The 19,806-nt window shown below is 33.2% G+C and overlaps 1 protein-coding gene across 2 annotated transcripts in view; it reads right to left on the bottom strand.

The window, feature by feature from the left end:
- Nucleotides 1–19,806, bottom strand: part of sky (GTPase-activating protein skywalker) — an 80,336-nt gene that overhangs the window by 9,988 nt on the left and 50,542 nt on the right. The window contains exon 11 of one of the 2 annotated variants that reach the window (XM_035374439.2): nucleotides 7,979–8,199. In XM_035374439.2, the coding sequence (XP_035230330.1) occupies nucleotides 7,979–8,199 (221 nt within the window). Of the gene's footprint in view, nucleotides 1–7,978; nucleotides 8,200–13,018; nucleotides 13,198–19,806 lie in introns of those variants that run through there. The other variant, XM_085825344.1, reaches the window with a different exon arrangement.

Raw genomic sequence — 19,806 nt, 5'->3', positions numbered from 1 at the left:
TACCTCAATGGCAGATGATTGCTTCCTGTTGTTATGTGCAAGACGTCATAGATCATGATGGCTGGAATCACAACAATAAAGCATTTCTCTGCCACTAAAAGACAGCCCATATCTTGCAAACTGTGTTGCATCAACTGCATGAAGGTGGACTGTATGCCCAACAAACTATGGTTGTGTTCCTTTGCCCCCACTGTCAAAGCATTGTTGAATTGGAACCATGATTATTACAGCTGGATACCAGGACAGATGTAATCATTGATTTCCAAGTTTGCTTGTATACTGTTATACACAGAGTCTAGTGATAGGTAGACGTTCCTACAGGAATCATTATTTGATTCATTCTTCTTTCTGAAATTCTTCATGTCTTCTGTCATGAATGCTGGCTAAATTCAAGATGGCTAAGCATCTTTGACTACCTTACAAAATAAGTGGTAGCTTTCGACCCACCTCTTCATAAATGCTTGTATGCATTGAATATGAATGCCTGAAGAATAGTCAATCTTTTCTTTCTTGAAAAATGTACATATCACATAAAATTCGAATAATGCAAACAAGGCTTCCAACTGATCACAACATACAATATGAGTTTATACAGGCTATGCTAAATACAATTGAAAATAGTGAAAATTGTCTCAGTACTCATATCACAACTGTCAAATATGGGGCACTGAACCACTATGTGCTTCGTTTGAACGCGATTTTTCAACAGTTTAAGTACAGTGATTGTCCTTTCTTTGATGCCAAGTACATATCACCATAATGGTGACATCTACTTGGACACATTAAAAATTTTTGCTACATCCTAAATCAAAAAACATGATGTCATTTTTGACATGATGGCATCCTCCATGATGTGTGCATGCAATTGCCTACATTAGCATTTTCCCAGCAAATGAACTAGTCATGGAGGTCCCATGCTTATTCATGTATCTTTCAACCAACACCATTATCTCCACTGCTCACTGAAGAGATTCGGAGAATTTTTAAAGCAGCTACATCTCTGCCTGACAGCCTCTGCCCCATGAAATTACTGCATTTTAGCTTTCCTGGTGCTGCCCAGACAGTAAAGTGGTCAGGGGAGCCCACTGCAATAACAAAGGGTACAGGCTCGAATTTCAGAGAAGTCATGGACGTAAATTGTCTGTCCCTTCATAGGAGGCTACGGTTGCCACCTATTATGTACCTTCATAATAAAATGACTATAGCACTTGGTAATCATTTTATTATGGTAGCTACTGCTCAGAAGAGGCAAAAGCCTGAAAATATCAGTGTTCATTGTTAAAAAGAATTACCGGGTTTGGTTTCACAAGAGCTCTCTTCTGGTCTTGGTTCAGGTGACAGTTCCTGAGAAAATGTCTTTCCAGGCTGCAATTTCATCACTTGATTGTTTTCTTTTCAGTGTTGCTTGAATTTGACCTTCTTAATGCCTCACGAATCTCTCTTATTTCTTCTCTCAGTTTTGCGACATCAAAATTTGAGTCTTGACAAATCTTTTGAGTCACTTGCTGAGCAGTGAAAAGAATGACAAATGAGCTGAGAAAAGGATGACAATCTTTCGAGTCGCTTGCTGAGCCGACTTAAATAAATGGTGTAGATCAAGCATTTCAGGTCTTTCAGATCGGCCCATCTGAGAGTCTTCTGAATTTCAGGATCCTAGACTGCACAACAAAATGAAGCGGGGCCAGATTTTTCATAGGCATCAGGTGGGCAGTCCAGATATGCTTGATGCACCAACCTGTTAATGTCAGCCGTCAGTTCTTGAAGTCTTTCTGTGATTTTCTGCTTGTAAATTTTCAATTGCAGGTATACAGTCCTATACACATTTCCTCTGAACTCAATTCCAGCACATTCAAGAGGGTGTTGAAGTTTGAAATCTGGTCTTCTGAGATAGGACTCCTAAGATGTCTTCAGCATCGCCTTGGAGAGATGCAGCTAACTCTGAGGCCTCCACATGGGAGTTCCACTTGTTAGTTTTTGCCATGATTGAAAACAGGGTCTTATATACACTCCATGATGATTTTCCATTGTATGTGCTTGGTTTGATTACCATGTGAGAAGAAACTGGTAGAATCTTAAAGTCTTCAGGTTCGTTCTTGGGCTCAGCCCAGTTTTCTTTCAAAATGTTGAGATATTTCTAATTGCATTCTTACTGGTTAAAAGGAAGTATAGCTTTCTGTCACGTCCGATATATTCATTAGCTTTCATTCAGGTCCGAATTATTCTGAAACTGAATCCCATTCTTTGTTATTTTTGATTGGTTATTTATTGTGTCTTGTTTATGATTTTTTAAACCATGATCTGTTGTAAAGTTATATATACAATCTCTGTAACCGCTTATCCCTGCTTGTATTATTCTGCTTGTATTACTCTGCTTGTACATATCTCTGCATATCTCAGTAATAAATATATTTGTTTTGCGAACCATGGCATTTTCTATGTTTAACAGCAGAGCATGGTTCAATAAAATTAGAATACACTGATAGTTTTCTAACTGAACCTTCTATTACAGTGTAATAACTTATCATTTGCGTGATTTTGTTTTGGTGTTTCATGAATGATGGCTTTTTCCGGAAGTCAAAAGGAAGCTTTTGGTGTTGCACCATTTGATGGTGTTAATAACTTTACTGTTTGGTGTCGAAGAGTTCAAGCCGTATTTACTGCAAGGGAATTGGATACATTTTTGGAAACAGAAGCAATTGCGGATAGAGTTGCAGATGTTTTGAAATCAAAAAAGGCTTATTCCTTAATACTTGCGCTTCTAAGTGATAATGTTATTGCTTCTTTTCAACGTGAAGACATGGCATGTAAAATATGGAAGAAACTACAAGCTACGTATAGCGCTAAAGGTGCAGTGAGTCAAATTTTTATGCGTAAACGTCTAGCTACCATAAGGAAATCCAAGGATGTGTCAATGAGACAACATATCGACAGTATAATGAATTTGGTGAGTAGTCTACACGTCTCTGGCTAAGCGACTTTGATATTATTATTTACGTTTTAATGTCTTTGCCAAAGGAATATGAAAATATTAAGGCATCTCTAGAAAATCAACCAAGTGATAATTTGAGTTTGGATTTTGTTACAAGCAGACTTATTGATTGTGAATCTCTTATGTTTGATTATAAAAGTGAAAATAAGTATTCTAAACCAAATACGGATAACTCTGTTTTTATTAGTGCTCGTAAAGAATTGTCATGTACTTATTGTAAAAGAAAAGGACATTCTGTTAAATTCTGTAGGAAAAAGAACTGCGTCTGTCATAACTGTGGGAAATCTGGTCATTTCAAAAGTGCATGTTTTGATAATTCTAAAAAGCAGGCAAATTCAAATAGTAATAAGTATGCATCCCCTGCAATAGCTTTTATGGCTGGAAATCTTGTGCATGATCAATTTATTATTGATTCTGGTGCAACTTCTCATATGTCTTCTCACAAGAAATGGTTTACCTCAATTAAGCCTAAGACTGGAACTGTTAAGTGCACGTCTAAGTCGGCGGTTTTAGAAGCGGAAGTAATTGGTGATATTTGCAGTAAAACTAAGAATGGTGTTGAAATAATGTTAAAACATGTTCTTTACATTCCAAAATTAAATGGACAATTAATTTCTGTTAAAAATATTGAAGCAGCAGGTTTGAGCGTAATTTTTAAAAATGAAATAGTTTACATTGAACACAAAAACAAGTGTTTTTGTTTTGGATATTTGGACAAATGCGGACAATATTTTAGTAATTTTTCACCAAACCTATTTACAGCTTTAGCAGTAAAGAATGATGATTTATGGCACAGAAGATTAGGACACTACTGTGATCAAAAATTAAAACTAATGAATTTTCCTGCAAAAGAATCCTTTTGTGAAGTATGTGTTCATGCCAATCAAAGTGCTTTGCCTATAGGAAAGGGTCCTCACATAAAAGAATCCAAACTGCTTATAACTATACACACTGATATATGTGGTCCAATAGAACCTCAAACATTCCACGGGAAAAAGTATTTCATGACTATAATTGATGACTACTCGAGATTTATGGAAATCAGACTGTTCAAAAGAAAAAGTGATATTGCTGATGAACTCAAGCTATTCTTTAAATTGAATCCAACTGTTACAAAACTGCACTGTGACAATGCCAAAGAACATGTCAGTGGAGAATTGCATGATGTTGCTAAAAGAACAGGTGTAAAAATAGATCATGCACCTCCCTATACACCTTTTCTAAATGGTGTTGCTGAACGAGCAAATAGAACTGTACTGGAAAAAGATACAGCAATGATACTTGAGGCAAAATTACCAAAATTCCTTTGGGGTGAAGCAGTACGTACGGCTGGTTACATAAATAATCGACTCCCAAATAGTTCAATTGACAATCGTGTTCCTTAATTTCTGAAGTATGGTGAAAATCCTGATTTAACAAACATGTGTGTATTTGGCTGTCATGTTTATACTCTTGTGCCACCATCGCAAAGAAAAAAACTAGATGAAAAATCTGTTAGAATGATATTTGTAGGTTATTCCACAATGGGATATTGTTTAATGATTCCGGAAACAAGATGCATCATTGTTTCCAGAAATGTTAAATTTAATGAAGAAAAGAAGAAAGTAGAAAATCAAAAATATATTTCCGATAGTTCTGATTTGAGTGAAAATGACAATGATGACATTAAAAATGAAGACAAATCAATTTTAGACACTGATAACGGCGAATTAAATGCTGCAAATAAGAAGGAGGAACAAAGAAAATCTTCAAGAGAAAAGAAACAGCTAGTTAGGTATCCCAATCCTGAGATTTACAAAGTAATGTTTGCACAACAAGACACTCTGACATTTGAAGATATTGTAAATCTACCACAAGTAGAACAAGAACTATGGAAAAGAGCTATGGACGAGGAAATGAAATCTATGGAAGATAACGAAGCCTGGGACCTACAAAGTTTACCCCCTGATAAAAGACCTATTTCTTGCAAATGGGTTTTACGTAAAAAACAAGATGAAACTTACAAAGCCAGGCTTGTTGCTCATGGCTTTATGCAAAAGGAAGGCATAGATTATACAGACACATTATCTCCAGTGATTAGTATGTGCTCTTTACATTTAATCCTGGTAATTATCAATAATGACGGTTTGCAAACTTTTACTTTAGATGTCAAGACAGCTTTCTTGAACGGTAAGTTAGATGAAATCATCTACATGGACCAGCCAAGAGGATATGATGATATGAGTGGTAAGAAATGTAAACTTAAAAAGAGTTTATATGGTCTTAAACAGTCTCCTTGACAATGGTATCAGAAATTTCTTAATTTTGTTATTAAATTAGATTTTAAGCAATTGGACTCTGAACCATGTATTTTCATCAGAAATTTAAATTGTAAGAAAGTAATTATGGCTCTTTATGTAGATGACTTATTAATTGCAGGTTCAGATGTAAAAGAAACAAATATTATAATATCATTGTTGTCTAGTGAATTTCAAATGTCAAAATCTGAAAGGGTCTCAGAATTTTTAGGTATTAGACTGAAATTTGAGTCTGGTTGTTTATATTTAGATCAGAAACCATATATTGAAAAATTACTTGTTAAATTTAAAATGTCTGATTGTAAAACAGCCCAAACTCCCATTGAACCAAAATCTACAGCAGCTGATTTTCAGAAAGGAAATGCATTTCATGGCCCATACAAAGGATTAATTAGATCTTTACTTTACTTAGCATATATCACAAAGCCAAATATTTTACTTGCTGTAAATTGCTTAAGCCAACTGCAGGAGCATCCTACTGATGTTGCCTGGTGTGCTCTAAAAAGAATTCTTAGGTACTTGAAAAAACCTTAAATTTAAACTCGATATACAAAAAGGATGATTTGGAAAGGGCAAACTTATGTTTGTATGTAGATGCAGATTGGGGGGGGGGAGATACTCAAGATGGGAAATCAATTACTGGTTATTATATAATGTTTTTAAACTGTCCTGTTATGTGGTGCTGTAACAAGCAAAAGTGTATTGCACTTTCATCAACAGAAGCTGAAATAATTGCTTTATGTAAAGGTATTCAAGATGTTTTATGGATAAAAAATGTAGTAAATGAAATTTCCAGTGTTAAAAATGTTTATATTTTTGAAGATAACCAGTCATGTATCAAAAGTATTGTTAATGAAAACTTTTCAGGTAGGTTGAAACATATAGATATAAAATTAAAGTTCACTTGTAAGACTGTTAAGGAAAATACTATTAGAATTGAATATGTACAATCAGGTTTACAAATTGCAGATATGTTAACTAAGGCTTTGTCCAAAACAAAATTCTATGAACTGTTATCATTGAGCTGTTTAAAAATTGTGTAATTCTTTTAAGTTTTGTATAATGTGCTATTAAGGGGTGTTGAGATATTTCTAATCACATTCTTACTGGTTAAAAGGAAGTATAGCTTTCTGTCACGTCTGATACATTCATTAGCTTTCGGTCAGGTCCGAATTATTCTGAAACTGAATCCCATTCTTTGTTATTTTTGATTGGTTATTTATTGTGTCTTGTTTATGATTTTTAAACCATGATCTGTTGTAAAGTTATATATACGACCTCTGTAACCGCTTATCCCTGCTTGTATTACTCTGCTTGCTTGTATTTCTGCATGTATCTCTGCATATCTCAGTAATAAATATATATTTGTTTTGCGAACCACGACATTTTTTATGTTTAACACAAAACATCTACTTTTTTCTTCAATCTTTCTTTCACATCTGCTATTTTGGCTTCAGTTTTCTCTGACTCTTCCTACATGTTCTTTTTTATGTCTTTTAATTTAACATCGTTTCCTGTCTAAGTTCCACGATGCCACTTCTGATCTTGTTTTGCTCCACTTCCATCTATTGATGTTGCCCTTGAAGCTTTTCTTGTTTAGCATTTATTTCTTTTTGATCAGATTTTATTTTGCTCTCTTAATCTTCTTGTCCCACCTTGATCCCAGCCTTCATCTCTTCCTGTCCACCTTTCATCTCTTTTCATCCAGCTTTTACAACTGCCAATAAGTCCATCAAAGCATTCATTTCCTCTGCCATGGCTTTTTCCTGTAGGTGAGTGAGTCACTGGCATTTATGCACAAATCCCACTTCTAACACCAATTGTTGCATTCTATGGGTTCGTGGATTTGGAGTAATTGATGGCAACACTTGATGAAGAATTAAAACACTAAGCACTATTACACAGGACAGTTCCAAAGGCACGCTTACACTAGTACAAAAAACTACCACAAACATGCTGAAACAATCAGCAACAAATCCTTCAAGCGACATTCAAGGGACATACTGCTTTGCCATGAAGACAGCTTCATGACAAAGCACTCCTGACCGAGTCGCTCACTCTCAAGCTAATCGCTGAACTCAAAACACTACTTTCTCCCCATACAGGCAGGGTATATATAGCTTTCACCTACTTTCGAGAATATTCCTGAGAAAACTGCTAAAAGTTTGTTCTAGAATCTCGGTCCATCTATGACATGTTGCCAAACATTACCAAATGGGGGAGATCGTGCCAAATCTGCCATCTCTGCCTTTGCTTGCCACTTTCTGGCAAATCCAAGTTCTCCAATGACTCATGCTGTTCACCTGCCAGACTTCTTCCTACACTTCGCTGTAGGAGCTGCATTTTTGACCCACTTTGCAGGGAAGCTATTCCACCACACACCAACTGGGCATTTTGCAACACATTGTTAGTTAGTAAAAGCATTTTACATGTCTTCTCTAGTTTTCTTTCTTTTTTTGTGACATATTTTTTTTTTTGGGGGGGGGGGGGGTCCTATGATTCTAGGACAACTTTTCATATCAAGAACTAAAATATATTAGCACAGCTCTGAGTAACTGTACTGATTTTAATTTAAATTAAAGAAGTAATAACATACAACTAATTTTTTCAGTTAAAAGAGTTGGTACATAAAAATATCTAAAAATATTTCAAACTTCCCCGATTTAAATTATTTCACAACAAAAGCACTTACCCAGCCCCAACATTAATCATGTGATTATCTGCTGCCATAAACAGTTTTGCTGAATGAGGTACATCTGCATCAGTATTATAACCAACCCATGGATATTTTCTTGCCTCAGGTATTAGAGTGAAAAGGAATGTTTCGCCAGTCCCAAAATAAGAGAATTTTTTGTTTTGGGAATCACTTGTGTTTCTCAAATTCCAAGAAGATGAACAATAAGCCCCAAAAATCTGAAAATATAAAACAAAACTTTATATATATATATTTAAAAAAAAAAAAAAATAAACATGATATTACTATTTTGAAATTAAACAAGAATTCTGATAAATATAATGTAATATTATTGCACAAATACACCAGGCTTTCTCGTTCTATGATGATTATCTTAAAACTGAGATGCAACTTGCAATGAATGGTAAATAAAAGTTTTTAAAAAAAGAAAAAAAATTATTTCATAATAAAACTTGATATTTAGGGAAACTTTATTATGAGATACATACATAATAGAATTTTCTGTAGGGTATTATAAAGCAATTAAAAGCAGCCACATACTTCAGAGTAAAGCTAGGTTGTAAAATGTTAGTGCAAATGTATCATCTATCCATTGCACAGCTATCATTCCAAATACAGAATGCATTTTCCAGTTTCTATTTTTGTAACATGAGACAATCCCCTTCTAACAAACAATTCAAAGAAACTTCTAATAATATAAATTATTAAATGTTAACAATTGTTAATAAGTAAATGGTAAAAGTAATTTAAACTGAAAAATTCTTTCAAATGGTAAGTTTTTATTGTACATTACAGAACCAGAAAAGAATGAAATTATAAGCCTCATTATTTAATTGCAACAAATTAAATGAAAATATCTCATTTGCTCATGCATTTCCCTCCTTAACTTTCATAATGGGTTAGAGTTTTGATTCAAAGAAGAAGTGGACAAGATATGGATGAATAACAATTTTTATTATGGAAATAAATTAACAGCATCGGAATACTTCTTTGAAATATATAACATGGTCATATTAGCACAATACAAAGTTCAAAATCCAATTACCTAACAACCAGAATGATTTACACTAGTGTGCAAAACTTAAGCAACAAATTCTTCTTTCAATGTACAACTATAAAGCTGTTGAATGTTTTTTTTTCCCCCCTCCTTTCCTGTGATCAGTACAGTGAAAAGCCAACTCGGTAGAAAGGTGATGCATATGCAAATATTAGCATCATGACATCAGAGGGTACATCAGGGCACTGAAAACACGAGGAGTCAACATGTGCAGTGCAAGGCAATTTAAAAAGAGAAAGGAAAGTTCATTTCTAGTCATTCTTCTGCAAGTGAAATTGAATTGTATACACAGTATGGCTACAAGAAAATATAGAGATGCCTTTACATGTAGTATGATTTGCAAGCTTGAGACGGAGCTAATTTGATATCTGTTGCTCAAGATTAAAAATATAGTAGAAGTAATAGTAACGGAGGACGTGGGCACCATCCCTCTACCATTACGGTTAATCGGCTCTGCCCACGTCCACCCTTATCTAGTATTTATTAATAAATCCAATTTTACATTGTAACAAGTAATAGTAAACATTGTAATAGTTTTTACATTGCCATATAAAAAAATAAATAAAAATAAAAATCTTAAAGTAGTACTTTATAATAGTCCTTCATGAAGTGTATCTTTGTAAGTAATTCTTCATAAAATGTCGAAATTTGTCCGTAGTAAAAAACGTATGAAACTTATTCCCTCGTTCTTCTTCAAGAAGTTCTCTTTCTTTCTTCTTCTTTTCTTCGTTCTTCTCTTTCCTTTAATCTTCGTTTAATCTTCCTTTCTTCTATCTTAATTTCTTTCCTATATTTTACATGTATTTTCTTCCTATATATCCTTTATCTAATTACTTAATAAAGCGAATAAGAAATCCATCTTTATGAAATATTTGTTAACATATTCTTTCCATCTTCTACAGAAAAATTTCCTTTTTCTTTTTAAAGCCTTTATTTGTAATTTTATACCATTTCCCTTTAAATCTTTTTCCTTTGAAACCGCCTTTTTCTGCCTTTCCTTTGAAACCTTTATGTGCAATTTTATACCTTTTCTCTTTAAAATCTTTTTCCTTTGAAACCTTTATTTGCAATTTTATACCTTTTCCCTTTAAAATCTTTTTCCTTTGAAGCCTCCTTCTTCTGACTTACCATAAATGATTAAGTAGTCCTTCATTAGCTATATCATCTTGAATACTACTCCCTATTTCCTAAATTTTTAATTATCCTTATACTATGGAGTAAATTCATCTATATCTCAAATCCTTAAACTTCTACTCAGCAGCTTCTTCTTCTCTTCCTGTAACTTCCGTTATGTTCCCTTCATTCTTCATATAAAGGACAAATATGAAATCCATCATTATGAATTATTTCTTCTTAAATTCTCACTTCCCTTTTCATTAATTTAATCCTCTTCTTGTCCTCATGGTTTCTTCATAAATAACTTTAAAAAATCTTATTCTCTATTTTTTTAATAAAACATCTTCCTGTAAAATTTATTCTTATTTAATGAAAAATGTCTTAACTAGTAAATAGACAGTAGATTTTACTGGTTAGCAAATACAAAGAGGTACATTTATTATAATTGTAATGTGACATTAGTTCTTTTTCTTATTCCTTTTTATGGCTGAATCATGTAGAGCCTTCCCCTTCTTCCTTTATTGAACAGATAAGAAAATCATTCTTGTTATTTACTTTTTCTTTGGTTCCTCTTTCCTTCTTCATAAATTACTTGTCCTTTACCTTTTAACTTCCTCTTAAAAAAGTTAAAAAATTTTCTCTTTCTTCTTTGTAAAATCTTCCTGTAAGAATTAAATGCTCCATTTTCATAGGTAGTCTCCATATTCTTCTTTAAAGGAACAGTTGAAAGATCTGCACTTTAGATTTACTTTTACCCTTAAATCGTAATGTTTCTTTATAAATTTCTTCTTCCAATGCCAATTTTAAAATTCAATGTCCTTATGAATGTATGGTATTTCCCTGAATAAATAAATTTATTGTTGTTTTTTATTTGACATATCTTAATATCACGATTTATTACATATGTTCCATATATATATTTAGAGGTAATTTTGAAAGTAGAATCCTTTAAATGATACTTATTTTTTAGCATTTGAATAAATTATAGAACTTGACATAGGTCTGTTCCTAGTCTTCCTAGTATTTGAATTGTTTTCGTGATTTTTTGTACTATATACTTTTGTTTAACTAAGAATTTTTTAAACGCTTCAATATTTGTAGAAGGCATGTTTATATGAACATCTTTGGTTAATGGATAGTTCGTAATATAGTGTTAAGGCGTTCCTGTTTAACCTGTTTGACCAAATAAAAATATAATGGAACAGATAAAAGTATTATTCCATGAATTTTGAAAGCCTTTCAAATGAAATATACAGTTATTAGAAAGGTTGATGGTGGTCAGCCAAGGAAAAAACGGTGACTGTTGACCAATATATTCCCCTGCAGATGAAAAAAGATTGCTTTATGAGCTTCGAAAGCCCTCCAAATGAAATGTACAGTTGTAAGAAAGGTTGATGGTGGTCAGCCAAGGAAAAAAGCAGTGACTGTTAACCGATATGTTACCTTGCAGGTGAAAAGAGATTGAAATCCAAAATCCACAGCACTGCTCAACAATTGTACATGGCAACCAGATGACAGGTGCCCTTGTTTACTGTGGCAAGACACTTCTTAAAGGTAGCCTATTCGCCCACCATCCTGAATGCTGAATATCACTGACAGCAGTCAATCAGCAGCAGAAATTAACAGTTATTTACATAACACAAAGACTGGACAAATCATTGGATTTATGCCCTCTTTACTGATGAGAGTTGTTTCAGTCTCACATATGATTCTTGGTGTCAGTGTGTATGAAAAGATTTCGAGACATGCTTTCATCCCACTAGCATCAGGGAAGGAGACCAATGGGGTGGTTCCAACATGCTTGTATGAGGAGGCACTATGATGAACGGATTAACAGAGCTCCACATTTTGAACAGAGATTGTTATGAAGATTGTTACTGTGATGAAGTTATCCTACCCCATATGCATCTTTTCTGGGGTGCCACTGGGTCTGACTTTGTTTTATGAATGACTATACTACTTCTGGAAAGTGAAGAAATCCACAGAACAGATTGGAAAATGCTCTCCTAATTTAAATCCCACTGAACATGTGTAGGATACTTTAGGGTGACGTTGGCAGCACAATCTCACCCTCAGGAAAACACCAGACAGATGAAACATATGTTTCTAGAAGAATGGGTACTCTTACCCCCAAAACAGTTAGATAATCTGGTGTTGAGTATCAACAGACATTGCAAAGCAACCATTGCAATTAGTGGAGGTCATATTCCTTACTAAGCCTCTTTGGTTTGTTATTCTCCATCTTGGCCAGACAGTTTTTTGTACCAGTGCTAGCCTGTGAATAAAGACTTTTGCTCTTTGCTCTGTACTGTATGTTTTCTATTCATTTATTTATTTATTTTTTTACTTATATATTTTTCTCATCCTTATTATATTATGCCTCTTTACTATGAATTTCACATTTCCGAATTGATATTTTGTGGAATTACGGCCAAAATCAGAAAGGCTGCTTAACTTTGCACACTTTTTTACCTCAGATTATCCATAATAATATTGAATTATCCAACATATTGTTTTGACTTTAAACATCAGCTAACTAGCAAACCACATTTTCATTCTGGTCCTTGACTAGTTGGTGGTAGGGAAGGGGTCAGCATTAAATTACCTTACAAACCCTGCATACAAGAAGTGAAGCCTGAAGTCTCATGTTTGCTTGGAGTAAAATGTTTGGAGATCCTGGTCCTCTTTTGTTAGCACAGCAGTGAAGAAGGAAGAAAGAATTAGACTTCAATGAATTTAAGCTTCTAACACATTTATTCTTAGCTTATGTTCTTTCTTAATTCTAACTTCAAGCAACCTATTTTTTTTTTTTTTTTTTTTTTTTTTTGTTCTGTGTATTATTATTGATCTAATGAAAACTACAATTTTAGTAAATAATATCTTGATTTTATTTTTTACATTAAACTCCACATCCTTCAATCAGCCAATAGATACTGAAATTGTGAGTACACTGGCATGCAGATCAGCTTTGTCCCTCGTAGATTTTCCCCAAATAACTGGCTTTCATGTAAGTCAATCAAATCAGATATCCTGAAAATGAAAACTGCTTCTTTCAATGCACTGTTGAGGGTAGTTAGTAGATATGATACCGTGTAGCAAGAAACATTAAAGCTAATGGTTTTTATATAGAAAGCGTATTAAATATTTAGAACAGAAAATATAAATGTGAACTAATAAAAAGTTTAGTTTCCCTTGATCCCAAATATAAATACAGGCTATATTTGTAAAAATAAATAAATAAATATTCATAAAGGAAGAGTGCAGCTAATTGTATGATTTATTGAATGAAATGAAAGTGAAAATTATTTTCTCTTTTAGAATTCTGTAAAAGAAGTTTCGTGTATCACTTCCACGGTTTAGAACAACATTTGATTTGTCATAAAAGAAATTACAAAAAATTACAGAAAATGACAATTTACTTCAAAAGAAAAGTTAACATTAATTTTGAATATATTTTCAATTCAACTTGATAAAAACTCTGAATTATCAAAAATCAAGATAAAATTTTGATAACTCTTAACTCTGAATTTTCAGCAGTAGCGTAGCTAGGGTTTTCAGTGCCCGGGGACAACTGAAGATTTTGCGCCCCTTTCTCTGTGCCAAGAATGGAAAACATTTCATTCTAAAATTTTGTAACATTAATTTGGCGCCCCCTGAATGCTGCGCCCAGGGACAATTGTCCCCCCTTGCCCCACCCTAGCTACCCCACTGATTTTCAGTAAGTCAAACTAAACATAATTTTTGGTAAACTGACCTAAATATTATTTTATATATTAAGAAAATAACTATCCAAATTTTAGTCTTATTTTATGTGCATTATAATTTCCCTTAATTGCATCTAATACTCATATTCACTTCATCAGTCTTTCAGCATGTCCTGCATCACTAACAAGAGATGAAAGAAGGTAAGAGAATAATAGAAACGGCAGAAACAGAGTGGTTTTTTAGTATCTCTAAGGTTATGGGCAATAGTATATATGTTACGGTGAAACATCAAAATCTGGAGAATGTCGACTTTCACCGGTGAATGTCAACATTCACATAGTCGCTTGGAGTATGTCTGAAATATTTTCCAAACACTTATTTCGGACTTACACCGGTAAATGTCGACATTCACCATGTACTAATATTGAACATATACGAATATTATATTTTCTTCTGTAATTCAGTTGCGAAAAAACGCACTTGAGACTTAAAATAAGAACTTAAGAACATAAGAACTTAAAACACACAGTACATTCAAAATGAGAAAGGAAAATAATAGAAGTTAAAAACTTACTTAATTATACAGTACGTTCTAAATGAGAAAATAAAATAATAGTTATAAAAAATTACTAAATTATGTGATTCAAATCTTATTCATTGCAACAACTTAAACTATTATGGCCCTTGCTTTTACAACTGCATTTATTTGTGGCACACTTCCTTTTGCAATGACAGCATGTATAGCCTTGCACACTGCTTCTCTCAGCGACATTTCTTGAAAATAAATCTCATCCATGGAAAGTAGCTTTTCTTTACAAATTACGAAATGATTACGTGTGTAAAGCTGGTTGAGGGTACCATTTTCGTTTGCAAGTTTATAGAAGTCGGAGTTTTCTATTCCAACAACAACCAGTAATACATTTTGGTTATCTGTATGACCATGGTCGACATCAGAGACTTGTATTCGTACAGTCGCAGCTGCTCTTTTTATAGAAATTAACTCATTTTTTTTTCAGTTAGAACTTGATGTGAAGACGTGGTAGATTGCAAGTCCTCTTCAATATGTTTCTTTGGAATATGGTTTTCGGTATGACCACTGCTCAAATTTTTTTCAGAAGTATGATAAGTTTCTTCAAGCTGTTCTTCGGTTTCAAAAGTATTGGCAATTTCTTCAAGTTGTTCTTCGGTTTCGATATTTGCGATTTGTTCGCTAAGCAAAAACGATAATGCTATGCCTCTTTTTGCTTTAACGCCAAAAATGGCTTCATAAGGACTTTGGCGTATTCCTTCATGGTATGTAGTGTTCTTGGCAAATTAAACAAAGGGTAAACCTTCTGTCCATTTATTTGTATCGTTATTATTCATCCATGCAGTTAGCATATTCTGTATATCCTGACAGGCCCTTTCAACTGAATCTTGTGTTTGACTGTGGCAAGGCTTCCCATGAACTATCTTAACACCTTTCCACATAGCGCATATTTCAGATATGAGTTGATTACTGAATTCTCTACCATTATCTGATTGAAATATTGCTGGAGCACCAAGAGTTAAAAATATTGCAAGAACGTGATATGGTACTTCTTCAGCTCTCTTAGTTTTCAAAGGTCGTAGCTGGACAAACTTAATAAATGATCTGGATACACTATTATGAACTTAAACTCATTATCTCTGCTTGACTGCAGATCTATCAGATCAACCTGACATTTTGAGTTTAACTCAGAACTAATCATTGGTTTCACATCAATACTTTTCTTAGGTGCACTGTGTTTCATTTGACATTGTTTGTATACATTTAAATACAACATTACAACTTCATATGTAATATTTTTGTGTTTAATTTGCAACTCTTTAAGCATATGTGTTCTTCCTCCATGGCCTGTTCTGGTGTGAGTTTCATTAGTATACTGAACAATTCCTCATTGGTAACATAATACCATATATTCGTTTCTCCTGGTTTTACTGGTACAATTAACTTCTTTTCATCATTAATTTTTAAAACATCAAAGCATTTTAATCATCTTTAATCCAAAGGTGTGTTGCACTTAGTTTTAGTAGTAACCACATCAGAAAGTATTTTAGAATACTTTTGAGAAAAATAAAAACAATTGTCTTCTTGTTTACCTGCAATTAATGCATTTAACTTTTCAAGAAAAAGTTCACGATTCACTGCAGTATCCATTCAGTATAAATTAAAGTATCTGAAAAAAATAATTAAGAAAATGTTGCTTGCACCATCATACCTTGCATAAGACTAGCAAAGCTGACTGACTCCCATCAGAAAAAAGGATTTGGCGGGAAACAGCCAGTTGTCTCTTTGTCTGCTCCTCTCTTTTCGACTACACCAGAGCATATCTGCGATTGTCAACATACACCGGTGAGGGTCTGAATGTACATGAATGTAATGCAATATTCAATCTTTCAACGATGTATTTGGTGAATGCTGACATTCTCCTATTTCGGTCTTTCACGGTAACATATACGCAACATCTTTAATGTGCACAGAAGCAAGAGTCATGGCATAAGATAAAGTAACTTAGCATCAACTTATACGTTATTTTACATGGTCCATTGCCCTTAACCCCTTCGAGCCAGGTAGCGAAAAGGCGCGCTTATCGCTGAGGCCGGCAGTGTCTTACGCGAGCGTCTCTCCAGGGCCGGGGGCTTTTTTGCTACTAAGCCTAAATCCATGAAATTTCCGAAGTATCAACGCATTGTTTAATAATGCTCTATAGAGTATTTAAACGGCTTATGCTTTATAAATATTTTTATATATATACTTTAATTACCTTATTTCTTGTTTAAATGCATATTTTACACATTTTATTTAAATTACTCACCATTTTATGAATTTTAACATTATACATCTGAAAACTAAATATATTACTTAAAATTCTCCTTTCGTATGAAAAATTTGAAAACAGGGATCTACACACAGTCCTACGTTACATTCCTTGCACTCGTAATAACTCATTTGCCGTTTTGGAGGATTTTTCCGGGAATGTGAACAAACGAAGCATCGTCGTCTCATTTTCTTATCAGTCTCTTCTGAACAAAGTTTTGGAAAATGTTTTTCAGGTAATCTTTCAGAATCAATATCAGAATATCAGAATTTCAGAATCAATATCTGAAATATTTTGCATCATTTCTGCTATTTCATGCTCTGTTAAACATTTTCGATGCTTCGACATTGCAACGGTAAAAACAAAGAATTCACGTCTAACAAGGTCTAATTATTTTCTAAAAACTGAACTGCAAACCGAAATACCCAACACTTTAGAGCAAATAAAACTTCTCTACTTACAGTAAACAACTACCACGTGCGAATAAAGTGCAATTTAAAGAGACGTCATAAATCACGCCATTCGGAAACATTTATTTCCCCGTTTGTTTATATAATCAAAAACATGTGTATGTGAGTCATGCTTCTCTCATTTCGAGTAGAAGGTCTAATTTACATGTATCTGAAACCATATGGACATACAGTGCCATCTTGTGGCAGAAATTATAGTTTGAAAAACGTTCCAAAGTACTGGCACAAATACGTGACAGTCGGTAGAGAATGGAACAATCCTCTGGCACGCCTGCGTGTCGGCCGGTAGGTAAGTGCGTTCGTTGCTGGCACGTATAAGTGACAGTCGGCGCGAAGGGGTTAAATTAGTATGCTGAAGTACTTCTCTAAGAAAAATACAAATCTCTAAATGACAATGTGGTTGCATCTATTTTGATGGAAGTCATGCAATTTTTTTCAGTTAGCAAAATAATAGATATGCAGAATACATACAGGAGTAATCAGTAACAATGTTTTCATAAAAAGATGGAAGCAACTAAGAACTCAAGAGATGTCATACAAGATATTAACTTTATATAAGCTATAAATGACATGTAGTTTTGTTTAGGAAAGTAGACTTCCCATGCTTGATATATAAAGGTTGAAATAGTCTGTACACCGACTTGTAGAAAAAGTTGCTAAACATCAGAAATAAAGGAATATTATCATAATCACACTCTGTTGTAAGATGCTAAATGTTCAGTTTTTTTTTTTTTTTTTTTTTTTTTTTTTTTAATCTGTTGCCTAACTAAACAGTCTGCAACTGTATAGCTTCCTCATTGAGCATTCTCTCCAGATGGAGCAGTTAATTATTCAGCATGCACATTCGACTGCAATGAGCTGTTGGTGAGCTCAGGGTATGCATGAAAGTGACCGATTCTTTTAACATTGTTCTCAGATGCACATTATAACTTAGCACTCTTGCATTGTTTCCTGGAGACCACAGAAATTCTGAGTATCAAATGAATCAGTTCAATTACTTCAAAGAAATTCATGTACATACAAATTCATTTACACTCATTCATTTATTAGCATCTGCAAATTTTCATCTAAAAAACTACAATGCATAAAAAACATGTTATTTTTTCGCAAACTGCCTGTAATTGAGCTTACAGACAACATACTTCATCTAAATGCTAGATTAAAAAAAAAAATTATGTAAAACCAAATTATCATAGAGCTGACATGTATGGAATTAAGCTCATATCAAATCAGATTAATCATAATGAATGTAATTTGCATGTAATTAGAGATGAGCAATCATTTATCACCTCATCATAGTATTTGTATCACATGAACACTTAAAAATCAACTTGTTTTTATCAAAATAAACCCAAGCTATAAGCACAAATATTCAAAATTTCATTCACATGCCATCTGTAGATTAATTATAATTACAGGTTTTTGAATTATGGAAAAATTTATGTTATGAAACACACTAATACTACATAACAATGTCAGGTATAAATGACAAACTTAGCATAAAAAATAAACACATTAGATTATTACTCAGGTTACAGTCTATAATTCAGTCTCACTCAGTCTATAATTAGTCAAGTTTGAATTCAGTCAAAATTGTGACAAATCATGCTTAATACTGAAATGCAAAATTTGATATTAATGTTAATTCTTTTCAACAATATATAAATTTCTGATTACTTGAATTTTCTTTCTATATTCTCAGTTTTGTTGCACTGAAATTTATTTGTAGGGTCTTACATTGATTGGAATATAGTTATAGCACATTACCATAAGAATGGAAATTTATGTTAGTATAACTATTCCCCCACTCCTCCAGTACAGTTTTATTATTACTATACCATCTAAAAATTTCCACATCATTTTACACAAGAATTTAATAATTAAAAATGATGGCAGCCTTATTATTATAGCATTATTACTATTATTATTAGTCCAAAGGGATTTGAATCCCGAAGGACTATTAGTTTCGTTTTGGCATTTTGCGTCGGACTCATAAATGTCGGTTCACTTTTCAAACTGTTGCCACAAAATGTTAGAGTCCTGCATTATATTTGAAGAAATTAAATAATGAAAAATCTGCATAAATGTATGTATATTTCTCGTATTGTGATAAAACAACGGTACATAGAGTCATCGAATTTTGAATAACGTAATCCTCCAACGAATATGAGCATGTGGAAGACCAAATTTGAAATTTGAAATTTGTTTTATGATCGATTTCCTATTTTTTAAAACTTTGACGAATTTTTGATTAACAAACTCAAGGATTTCAAAGCGAGCAATGGCAACGTTGTGCAGAAAAAACATTTTTATCTCCAGCGCGTGAGTCTCTGTATCGGAAATTCTAAAGATATGCTCGTTTTAAAACTATTTTGCGATATTGCTGTTGCACTGGATCTTATGGTTTAAGTGCAAGGAACATGATATTTAATAAAGAAAGGTAACACACAAAATGTTAAAAAACGCCCCTTTGGACGTAATTTAAAATCTGAAACATTTCAGTTTTTTTTTTTTTTTTTTTTTTTTTTTTTTTTTTTTTTTTATTTATTTATTTTTTATTTTACAGTTAATTACAGTTAAGATAGTTAAGATAGATTTTGATGACTTTTCTTTTTCTCTGGCTCAAGTTCTAGATGC

Source organism: Stegodyphus dumicola, chromosome 10 (genome assembly GCF_044657685.1).
Source record: "Stegodyphus dumicola isolate Sdum_Otavi_A_Nest chromosome 10, ASM4465768v1".
In the NCBI taxonomy this organism is placed as follows: Eukaryota; Metazoa; Arthropoda; class Arachnida; order Araneae; family Eresidae; genus Stegodyphus; species Stegodyphus dumicola.
This window is presented reverse-complemented; position numbering and strand designations above follow the sequence as displayed.